This window comes from Penaeus japonicus, unplaced genomic scaffold, assembly GCF_977035675.1.
Source record: "Penaeus japonicus unplaced genomic scaffold, GWHDUDI00000001_assembly GWHDUDI00000028, whole genome shotgun sequence".
Taxonomy (NCBI): domain Eukaryota; kingdom Metazoa; phylum Arthropoda; class Malacostraca; order Decapoda; family Penaeidae; genus Penaeus; species Penaeus japonicus.
The window spans coordinates 18351557-18363887 of NW_028234430.1; the positions used below are offsets into that span (position 1 = coordinate 18351557).

Sequence of the window (12331 nt, forward strand, 5' to 3'; positions counted from 1 at the left end):
GCATGTTAGGAATCTTACTGAGGAAGCCGAGAGCTTCCGCTTAGTAAATTATCGTTTTCCAGAGACGGCTGAACTTTCTCTGACGACTGCAGTTCGTTCATTTAACGAAATTTCATCTCAGGATACAATGGGGCACACAAGAATTAGGCTGAATATTTGAAGCACTATTATAGGTTGAGCCACATTGGTGGTGTTGTGGTCCCAATGCTGATCCCCCAGTGGTGAGGAATATCATATCCTGACAAAATCTTGGGAGGCAATCCCAAAGTGAAGGGTAGTACAGCAGTATACATTTGCTTAAAGTTATTGAATCTTGGAGATCCTAAGATAACGAATCCCAACAAAAATTATTGGGTCAGTACAACAGCAAGCCTATTACTGAAAGTGCTGTAAAGTGTGGCTGGGACATGTCTAGCTCCTTGCCTGAGAACTCGGGAGAGAGGAGAGGTTACCTGGTTACCTGTAGAGGTCACCCCTAGTCTCTGGAGACTAGTGGTGAAGCGAAGCTCTTGGGTCTAGAGGTCTCTTGGACTAAGACCAAGATCTAGAATCTTGAGAATCTGACCCAGTTCAGTGGCTATGTGCTTCTGATGAAGACATTGAAGTCACACTGAAGTTACATTTCTTGGTAGCATATTTCACGACTCTAGGAAGTTTGTGGTGTGACCAAGGAAATCCTGAATTAGGCAAATCGATTAAATCTACTGTGAGGAAGTAGAGATGGGCCGTACCCCTGCCTGGCAACTCACCAAATGGGATCATCTGGCTGGAAGTGGAAGGTAGATGCAGAAATGCGCCCTCCTCAGCGGTAGCCCCATTAATTGATTGACCGTCAATTAATCAAAAGCATAGCCCTCTTTGCATATGTGTATGTGTTACTACGATTGATCAACTGCATAAGCACACTACTCACCCGTCGTTGCAACATGCCCATCATGCCGAACCATGAACCGTTGGGGTAGGGGGCGCCCCAGAGTCCATCTGGCGGACTCACGAACTGGTAGCTGCAAGGTGGAAGGGGAGAACCGGGTCAGGAGCAGTCGTGTGCAGGCCTTGTTAAACCCACAAAGGAAACTTATTGTGCCTTTGAGTGTCACAGATCCGTATGACAGCGATTTTAATTTTATAGAATTTTATTCCCAAGCCCTATTCTAAATATAACTTTCAATATGTATCATCAGAGCCCTCACCAGAAACCCATCTTCTCTTGGATGATTTTGAAGACTTCAACGGCGGAGCCGGTGAAGTTCGGAAACTCTCCAATCACATAGGGTGGCCACTGTGAAGAACGCCGGTATTATACTTTATTTTACGACTTCGGTTTTTGTATATATGTGTTACTTTAACTTTTTAAGTATCCTCTCTCCCTCCCTAACTATTTATCTTTATCTTCTCGTCCTCCCTCTCTCCCCCTCTCTTTTTAAAAGTATGTCAGAAATGGCAACCGACCTGGGCGATCGCAACCCGAAGACAGCGATCAGGTACTTCGACATCCCTAGCCATAACCACTCTTTTGTCACCTGCTGGAGGGAAAATATTGATGTCAGTAATAGTAAGAATATATATATACTGTATATATATATATATATATATATATATATAGAGAGAGAGAGAGAGAGAGAGAGAGAGAGAGAGAGAGAGAGAGAGAGAGAGAGAGAGAGAGAGAGAGAGAGAGAGAGAGAGAGAGAGAGACATAGATAGATTCATTGGTTGATTGTAGCTGCAAGGGCGTTTAGCTGCACTGACTGCTTGAGATGCAGAGGCAGGCAGAGCTCATTTGATTTTAAGACTTTCATCATTGTCTTCATTATCAGTTTTGCTATGATAATAATGATGATAATTGTAGTGAACCCTGGGGTCCACCTGGCTCTGGATTCATGATTGCGAATTGAGAAAATTACTTAAATCCCCGTTGAAAAGGGCCCACTTCCGTTCTCTGTTCGAGTTGCACTTTATTTTCTTTTTTGTATTTTTTAACGGAGGCATTTTTATTTTTTCGTGCGTACCTTTTATATTGTAATTTTGTCTTTTATTGATTTTTCGATTGTTGTTTTATAATGTACTTTTTACTTTCATCCTTTATTGTATGTACTTTTAACATTTGATTTAAACTATTGAAGCCATTAATAAGATATGCCCCCTAATTGGGTATTGGCCAATCAGGTCAACGGGCGTGTTAGTCCAGCTAATCAGAATCGTTCAAGGTCCCGCTCCCCTGTAGTGATTTTCAGGGGCGCGGGAGTTCACGCTCACGACTGGCTGGACGCACGCTCTTGTTACACCGCCCCCCCCCCCCGGTCTCGCACTCGTGTTTAAAAGCTAAGTATTTACTCAGTATTTTGTGATGGTATTGGCCCACGTATTAAAAGGCTGTTATTGATGACTTTTTCTTACGGCACGAGTGATATTTGTAAAATATGAATATAAAAATTTAATGTACTATAAAAGAGTATAAGTGTAAGATCCCCCACGAGCGTTCCAATCAGTCGATTTATTAGATTATAAATGAATTACCATTAAAAGTGTAAAATTAAGTTAATCATGGTAAATTAATGAATGAGTTGCATGACATGATAAATGAAAATATTTAATGAACATATAATGAACATAGTAGGAAAATAGTGAACGACCACAGCTACCCTTTTCCAGTTTTAACGTGAACCATAACGGGTCGGGCACTCACGACCAGACGACCCCGATACAATAATTGTTATTAGCATTAGTTTTTATTATTATTATTGTTACTGTCATCATTATCATAATTATTGTTATTATCAGTTCATGTCATCATCATTACCACCATCATCGTAACCACCACCATCACTATCAGCATTATTATTATCATCATTAATATTATTATCAGTAGTAGTGGTGGTATAGTATGACTATCATTATTATCATTATAGATATTATTATTTTCCTAACTGATGTCGGAATTATTATCGATATTATCATTGTTATCATTGATATTATCATTATCCTTATTGTTATTATTATTATTGTTATAATTATTGTTATTATCATTATGATTATCCTTATCATTATTATAATAATCATTATTATTATTATTACCATTATTATAATCACCATGATCATCTCAAGTATCATCCTTATCATAATCACTAGCATTGTTGTAAATGGATTATATAACAGGTTTACTAATATCAAACCTATCATGTGTCTTATGATGAATTGTGAAGAACAATGAAAAGCAACCTTTAAATATCTAGAGGAAATAATTACCTTATCAAATATCGATATACATGTTAATAAATAATTTATATTGTAATGCGCATGCGCGTAGGTATGCCTCAGCTGGTCTTGTTCCGCCATACAATCGGTCAGTTTGCCATACCACTTGTTCGAGTGAGCACTGTGACCCTCACCTCGTGAGTACAGTCATAGCTGTCATATTGCGCTGGTGCATATAGCGTGGCAATATTGTAAGTGCATACAGCATATTCATATTGAATTTCTTATTCTTTACAGTTTTTGTATTTGGTTATCTTTATAACGTTGACGCCAGGCGCCACTACATTGTGCCGCTCATGTCCCCCGAAGGAGGAGCAGCAGCGCCAAGCTTGAACAAGCCCCGTGACACCTGGGCGGTTTGACACGCTCGAAGGGACTATTGTGCTGTTTTTTTTTTTTTTTTTTTTTTTTTTTTTTTGTAAATATAAGGTGAATGGTTGCTAATCTTTATGTAACCCCTTTTTGGGAGTGAAGAATACGATTAAGCTAAAAGTGCAATACTACCAATGAGCAATTACCATATTAAATGAAAGATCCATTTTACAAGTGGCGCAGTGAGTAGGATATGGTGTATAGTCGTTGAGTGTTGTACAGCTAGTTCATTCTGTTCACTTCATTGAAAAGGGACTTGTCATCTTATGAAACTAATATATTGTATATTTTTTTAAGGAAATTGCTTTGTCGGTGGCTGTGATACTGGGGAGTGCTTGTAAACCACGGGCATGCGCAAGAGGGCGGTGCAGGTGAGGCAAGTGATTGTTATCGTAACTATAGTGACTGTATTCTCGCGTGTCTGAGGGAATTGACTTCGCTGAAATTCCTTTAGTTAGTTGTTCGGAAGCCGTAATTCGCTTCCCGTATAAGGGGCCGGTTAATAATACGGCTAATACCTCGTAACTGTGACTATCAGCTTTGTGTTTTATGCTGTGGATGTCACATTGGAGATTATCCTCCATATTTGATTTACTTAAATGTTTGTAACTTGTATTTCTCACTTGTTGGCATTGTGTATAGTTTAAGGTAAATTTTCCGAACGACGCCGCGTCGCTAAATACCACAAAAGTGGTATCGATGGATTCCTCTCAACCTCTACTATTCATATATAGTGAAATTAATGAGCGCTTGCACCCCTGAAGCCCACAATCTGGGTCCAGATAGTAGGGGAGGGCATGAAGTTGATCAGGGAAATTACGGGGTAAAATATGAATTTCGGCCATATTTCGTATGCAAAATCTTAACCAAATACCTACCTAACTTTGCTTAGGTTTGAAGTTTGCCCTAGCCAAGGGGGGGCTTCGCCCCCCCCCCTTGGACCCCCCCCCCCTTTTTAACGCACTTCGTGCTACCTATGATACACAGTTATTTCTGTAGATGCGCTTAGCTCGTTACTTACCTGTGAGGGGTGTTGTGTGTTGCCTGATGTAGCTGGGAGGAGGGAGCCTATGCCGGCGGGTACAAAGATGCCGCGGCACGCAGGAAGTGGTGGAATCGGGTGTTCATGTCTTCAAATTTCATGAGGAACATGCACCTGGACAGATATCCCACAAAATGTTTCTTCCTGCGGCCGCATAACGGCACCTTTCTTTTCGCCTCCCTCCACTGCCTCTCGATGGTATTGGTGTGAGCGAGAGTGTCGGGATCTACAAAGTTGTAAGTATGATTGACGGTCAGGTGTCTGTAACCCTCGTGAGAGAGACAGTTGTAGGCCTTCCAGCAGTCGGAGATGATGATCGACCCAGGGGCGATCCGTTCCTTGATTACTGCAAGGAGAGTCTCGCTGGTCCGATCCTCTACCGGGACGAGGAAAAGATCGCGTGTCTCCCTGCAGATCCCGCCGAAGACCCACTGGCCGCCAATCACTCTTCCGACGTTGTACTTGCGGCGCCCGAACTTGCTCTCGTCTATTTCTACAATATTTTCAGGGCCCCCGATGACCCCCTGCTGTTCAAGAGCCCAGTGTACCATTACCTCCCGGCAGAAACTGGACCAGTCGGTAATGGTCGCGAGCCCCAGTCTCAGCTCATGCCGCATGACCCGAACTGTGAAATACTCCCGGACGAAGTAGTTCACAAAGACCAGCAGGGTTTCAAGATCAAGATGGGATCTCTCGAAAAAGGAGCCCTTAAACACCGAGACAGTCCAGCCACACCGCATTTTTAAAATTTTTCCCGGTCGCCACGGTCTTGTCACATCGGAACTGCTTCCGCCGCGGATCATACCGTGCGGCCTGACCGCAGCGGTCGCAGTTCTCACGATGGACAAGACCGTGTTGATAGCATATGTTCATTATTTTGTCCATGTCACCACATGCATCACGAATTAAGTCGTACATCGACCAGGAACACCCCTCACATTGTGCCATGATTACCGTAACTGAGACTTCGATGCTATGCGAAGCCGGCAATCGCATTACTGCGAATGAGCGCCCTCCGGATAGGAAACTACGACCGATAATGAAGTGAAAACTCAATAGATGGCACTCTATAATTGTACTGTAAACAATGGGGAATATTGCGCCATCTATCGAGAGAAAAAAAGAGCTCATGCAGGTAATTCATTGGGAGTTTCCATTCCACAGCTCGTCGCTAGCCAGAAAAACGTAAACACGGCCATGTTTGACTTTCAGGGCGAGGATGGTGGTTTCGGGGTATCTTGCCCAAGGTATGTTGCACGAAGTGCCCTAAAAAGGGATCCAGGGGGGGGGCGAAGCCCTCCCTTGGCTAGGGATTAATTCAAAACTAGGCAAAGTGCCTTAAAAAAAGAGATCCAGATTGTGGGCTTCAGGGGTGCAAGCGCTCATTAGGTTCACTATATATGAATAGTAGAGGTTGAGAGGAATCCATCGATACCACATTTGTGGTATTTCGTAACGCGGCGTTGTTCGGAAAATTTACCCAAAATCTTAACCCAATTACCTACCTAACTTTGCCCGAGCCAAGGGGGGGGGGCTTCGCCCCCACCCTGGACTAAACTAAATGGGAAAATGGGTAAACTAAAGCTGCAGAGAGGGTTAGGTGGTGAGCCAGAGGCAGGTCCATCGGGAGAGTATTCACAAGACGATTCAAACACGAGTGGTGAGTTGACCCTTTTGCCCAGAGAGAACATGGATATTTCTTGAATTACAGAGTCAGATTAATAATCTGAAAATTCTTGTCCAAGGTTTACAAGTAAAGAACTCAGAATTAGAATCAAAGTTGGAACAACAAAACAGGGCAACACCTAATACTAGTGAAGCTTCTTCCCATGAACCTGTTGAATATGTTGTGCATAAGGAAGCGGTAATGATTTTTAAAGCTGAGACCTCTGCTGCTCAACCAATTAAAAGAAATCAAGAAGTAGAGAGTTGGATCCGCAGCATTGAAAACTTGACTAGACCTCCCACTGATTCTGCCTATATTCGGGCGGCGAAGGCTTCTTGCAAAGAGACGGCAGACTTGATAATAAATGGACCCTTGTTTGATAGAATTATAAGTTGGGAAGAGTTTAAAGCAAAAGTAAGAGCTAAATTCAGGGGGACATGTTCTGCCACAGATTTTTTTAGATTACTTGAAGGATATAAGTTGAAGTCCGATCAAGCTCCTCTGGATTTTTATGTTCTTTTAGAGGGTAATGTGTACCAAGGTTTTTATGATTATCCTGGAGCCATTGGGGATTCCGACGAATTGATCAGGAGGGTATTTTTAAGAGGTTTATCATTCTGGTTGAGGGAAGCTTTAGTACTAAAAGAGGATGGTTCGTTGTCGGAGATTGTCGATGCTTCCCAGCGGATTTGGAACCTTCGAAATGGTGTAAAAGGTGAAAGTAATGTGAGCACCCTAGAGAGATCAGGTGAGCCTGAGTACCCAAGGAGGAGTTTACGTCCGATGCAAGTAGCTCCTGTTGAAAGATATTGTTCTTACCATAAATCTAACTCCCATGATACAGCAGACTGTCGAAGTCGTCAACTGTCGAGGTGTTTCCTGTGTAAGAAGGAAGGACACTTTGCAAATAGGTGTCCCTTTCTCGCGACTCGCCGGTACGAAGAGGTTCCGACCCCAGGCGCAGGACCCCAAGGAACCAGTAATGCTCGTGAGTAGCCAAGTAAAACATGGGAGACCCATAGTACAATTGCAGGTTAATGGTCAAACGGCTGCAGGATTTGTGGATCAGAAGTGACGATACTTTTCCGTGATGCCATGAAAAGGTTTAAAATACATCGACACTTTTCTTCATCGAAAACCCTGTGAGGCGCTTCGGGATGGCAGTTTCAGACTAAGGCAGAGGCGACGGTAAGAATTGAAATCGCTCCTCTTGTCCTCTGCTTCCATAGAACATGTATAGTGGATGAAATGTCATTCCCGGGTGATATTTTACTGGGCATAGACTTACCAAGAAGGTTCAATTTCCGGCTAATTTCTTATAACTCACCCCTTAGAAAATATATGGTATTTAATAAAGGTGCCGCTCACATATTCCGATGCCTTCTCAAGGGAGGTGCAGGTGATTAATAAGACCATCCCAGGAAGAAAAAGAAGGACTTGTAACATGGGTGAGGTGGAAAACGGTTACGGAATAGAGCCAGGCATCCGGAGGTATGTATCTGTGGAATCACTGATCGTGTAATAGTGCCTAGGACCGTGGTGACTGTAAAAACGAACATGGTTAATGTGTGGGTACTGAATGATGGGCCAAAGCCAGTGACACTTAATGGTTATTGCAAGAGTTGAGCCGGTAGAACAAACTTTTCACCAAGACTCTGCTTCAAGGGAAGTGCCCACTAGCAGGGAGGATAATGATGGGGATTCTCTAAGCAGTGTAACAGAGGATTTCATCGACGATTTCGATGACTTCTATGGGACCCAAGATTTCGGCTACACTGAGGACCAATACACCGTCTTCCCTGAAGTTAATTTTGAAACATACACTGTGGGTGAGACGGAGGCTAGCTTCGACATACCGAAGGAGAAGGTAAACCATCTTACAATCGGACAAAGGTACCAATTCTCTGTTTTAAACAAATATCCCAGTTTATTTAAGGAAGGAGCTACACTGGGGAAGGTGCCAGGTATTACCCATAGGATAGTAACCTCCAGTGAGACCCCTCTGAGGACCAGACAATGGCGCCTACCAGAACATGCAAGGGCCACCATAAGGGAGGAATATGATAAGATGCTTACTGGTGGCATCATCGAGCCTTCAAAATCTCCTTGGTTGTCCCAAGTGGTTCTGATCAGGAAAAAGGATGGACAGGTAAGGTTCTGCATTGACTTTAGAAACCTGAACAAAGTAACAGTTGGGGATGCATATCCAATGCCCCGTATAGACCAGACCATTGATGAATTGCATAACACAGTGGTTCACCGCCCTGGACGCTCGTTCTGCTTACTGGACAGTGGAGGTAGATCCAGAGGATAGGCATAAAACGGCTTTTTCAGATGGCCACCGACTTTTCCAGTTTGCCAGGCTTCCTTTTGGACTCGCCACGGCCCCATCCAGCTTCCAGGGGGCCATCAACACGGTATTGGCACCAGTCTTGGGGATGCATGTCCTAGCATACTTGGATGACGTGATGGTTTACTCCCGTTCATTTGAAGAACATCTCGAACATCTGGAAGAAACGTTAGACTTGCTCAGTAAGGCTGGTTTCTGCCTAAATGTCGGTAAGTCCTCTTTTGCCACTCATGAGTTTAAATTCCTGGGATACCTTATAACCAAGGAAGGGATACAGCCAGGCCCAGCAAAAATAGAGGCCATTAGGACAATGAAGCCCCCACAGAATGTGAGAGGAGTCGGACAGTTTTTGGGATGTACGGAATTCTTTCGAAAACACGTTTCCAATTATGTTGCCCCACTAACCTCTTTAACCAGGAAGGGATGATCATTTCGGTGGAAAGAAGAGCATCAGCAGGCATTTGAAGAGCTGCAACGACGACTGATGTCGGCACCAGTCCTAAGGAAACCAGATTTTAACTGTCCCTTTGAGGTGCACTCCGATGCATCACAAGTAGCCATCGGCGCATGTCTTATGCAGCGAGATGGGGAAGGGGTCCCTCATGCTGTTGCCTATTTTTCACGAAAACTTAGGGAGGTTTGATTGATATTGAGGCCTTGGCAGTTGTAGAAGCTGTCAGAAGTTTTGATGCCTATCTTTATGGCAGATCATTTGTGATTTATACTGACCACCGGTCTTTAGTATACGTATTCAAACAGGTCACTAAGTCAATCAGGATGACAAGATGGTCCCACGAACTCTCCTTTTATCAGTACGAACTCCGGTACAAACCAGGTGCTTCCCATCATGTGCCTGACCTCCTAAGCAGAGCAGTAGCTGCAACATCTCGTGTCACGGACGCCCAGAAGATTGCCGAAGAGCAACAGAAGGACCCCCTATGGACGGAAATTCTCCAGTACCTTCAAGAACAAAGACTGCCCTGACGAAGAACCCCCTTTCCTTTAGAAGAATTTGAGGTAAGCGATGGCCTGTTATATCATTTACGTCATCTTCCAGACCGTGTGAGCCAGCAGCTAGTGATCCCTCGCACCATGAGGGATGAGGTAATAAGATCGGTGCACAGTGAACCAACAGCAGCCCACCCTGGAGTCTACAGGACTTACACGCGTCTGAGAGACCAGTATTACTTTCCTCAGATGTTGCTAGGAGTAAAGAAGTTCATAACAGCATGCCCCCAATGTCAACGGCGAAAAGGAGTTGCGGTGCGAAGGGCTAAATTAAGTTCAGCCCCAGAGGTGACACAGGTTATGGAGAGGGTGTCGGTAGACCTCCTAGATTTGCAAGGGTCTCGGAGTGGTTACCGTTACGTTCTGGTCATAGTAGAATATCTTACCAGGTATTTACAGCTGATACCTTTGAAGAAAAAGGATGCAGAAACGGTGGCTAATGCATTCGTGGAGAAGTATGTGACGCTTTTTGGACCACCTAATATTCTGGTAACGGATTCTGGGGGCGAGTTTAAAAACCGTTTGTTTTCCCAGGTATGTGAAATGTTGAAAATAAATTTGGGATATACCACGGCTTTCCATCCACAGGCTAATGGGATGGTAGAAAGGAGTAACAGGGTCATAAAGGATGCCCTGGCTACCCTGGTGGGAGACCACCCGGACGAATGGGATGAGCTCCTACCGTACGTACGTCTCGCCCTGAACACGGCGGTACACAGGAGTACCGGACAGCCGCCGTTGTACCTCATGATAGGGAAGGATGGTTATTTCTCTGTAGGGCTGACAAATCGGCAGGAGATCGATGAGGGATCGGCTCTACGATTTCGCGAAAGGCTCAAGGAGGCTCGAGGGGTTGCAGTGGAGACGGCCCATCGCGCACAGTCGATATGGGCCGAGGACTATAACCGGAGAGTGCAGCAAAAGTTCGCGCCAGCAGAGGGTGACCTTGTCCTCGTCAGAGAATACGCCCGTCGGACAGGAGTTGCAGGCCGAGCTCTAGGTTCCCGGTGGAGTGGCCCTTTGCAAGTGAAGAAGCAGGTGGGCCCTGTCACTTTCATCTGCCAGTCGACGCAGCCGCCTTACCGACGCCTAACCAGATGAAGCGGTATGTGGTACAAGAAGAACTAGAGTTCTTCCCCGAGGCTGAAGTGGACGATGGAACCGAGGATCCAGGTGTCCCTGGTGTGAGTAACAGGGAGTAAGCAAGGATCCACAGCTTAAGGAGGTATTGACCTTCTATGGTGTAGCTGATTTTTTTTCAAAAAGTGAGAATACTACTATTGCTGCTCTCTAGGGAAGGGCTAACATGGAAGTTTCGCCCTGTAAGCTGGTAACAGTGGGTTATCCCTGATTGTGATTTTTTGATGGCTCTTCTTACTTGAGTTTTACTTTAAGGTTAATTTTAAGTTTGATTCTGTTTTCTGGTTGGGTACTTTTGATGTTGGTTTCAGCCGGTTTTTAGTTTTTTTCTTATCTGCTATTTTTGCTCATTTATTTTCTTAGTGTTGGCTGATTTTTATTACTAAAGGTCGCGGTTTTCTCCCCTCTCCATATTTAACAGGTTCCTTATTTTGCCTGGATGATGATCTTAACTGTACTCGGCATTAAAACAAATTTTTATTTCAGTTGATGGTTTAGTCCACAGGCCTTGACAATGCGGCCTGTGAACTTCGAGGGGGAGGAGTTGTAGTGATGTGCTTCGCCCCAGCCATCCCTCCAAGGGGAAATACAAGAGTTCCCCCTTTTTGTCACGAGAGGGAGGAAACACCAAGGGATGGCGTTGTCCTGAAGGACCTGCAACTTACTCCATCCCTGGGAAGGGGCCCATAAAACCCCTGCGAGGCCTTGATACGGCAGCAGATGGCCTCTTGCTCATGAGCCCTTAGCTCGGCAGCTGCACTGCTCTCAACCTGTCCTTTTGACACTTGTTGAATTTTACTGTTTTATTGGGTTGCGGGCCACGGTTAACTCATGGCCAGGCCAAAGAATGATTTTTTGGGGTATGGGAGGAGGAGAGACATTTTGTTTCTGAATAAATAATAAAAACTATGATCGGAATCTTTTATATCTTTCAAGACCCAACCTGTAATAGTCTGGAATAAAAATGCTTGCCTGACTCTAGCCACTCCTGCTCGGCGATGTCCTGTGTAGGAACTCGACTTCTTTTCACATACAAACTGACATACACTCATACACATAAATAACATACATTTTACACGTCTTCCACTGTCTCGCACGTATATGGGTGCTGATCCCTTATCAGCTGGTGGCAGCCTACCTCTACACAGGACTTGATGTACGTTACCACAGGTTTAATCGAGAATTTACTTTGGGGCAAGGGAATCTCTTAATAAATCACTACAATGGCTGTGGTAATGTAGTGATTCATCGAAAGATTCTCCTTGCCCCAAAGCAAATCCCCGATTCAATCTGTGGTAATGTGGTAACGTGAATCCTATCCTGTGTAGGGGTAGGCTGCCACCAGCTGATAAGGGATCAGCATCTGTGTATGTGCGAGACAGTAGAAGACGTGTAAAATGTATATTATTTATGTGTATGTCAGTCTGTATGTGGACAGGACATTGCTGAGCAGGCGTGGCTAGAGTCAGGTAAGCATTACAGGGTATCTTGAAAGATATAA

General features: G+C 44.4%; 2 protein-coding genes across 2 annotated transcripts in view; both read right to left on the reverse strand.

Annotated features, from left to right (window-relative positions):
- The window catches only part of LOC147468515 (glutamate receptor-like), a 10177-nt gene extending 8976 nt beyond the window's left edge, over window positions 1–1201 (reverse strand). Inside the window, exons 1-2 of the mRNA XM_086553784.1 lie at window positions 1191–1201; window positions 914–1004 (exon numbers count right to left, since the gene is read on the reverse strand). Of these exons, the coding sequence (XP_086409910.1) occupies window positions 914–1004; window positions 1191–1201 (102 nt within the window). The remainder of the gene's footprint in view (window positions 1–913; window positions 1005–1190) is intronic.
- Window positions 1202–4651: 3450 nt separating this feature from the next.
- On the reverse strand, window positions 4652–5469 carry LOC122258689 (uncharacterized). Its single transcript, XM_043024787.2, has one exon. The coding sequence runs from the start codon at window positions 5467–5469 to the stop codon at window positions 4693–4695; it is 777 nt and encodes a 258-aa protein (XP_042880721.2). The 3' UTR covers window positions 4652–4692.
- Window positions 5470–12331: the final 6862 nt, after the last annotated feature.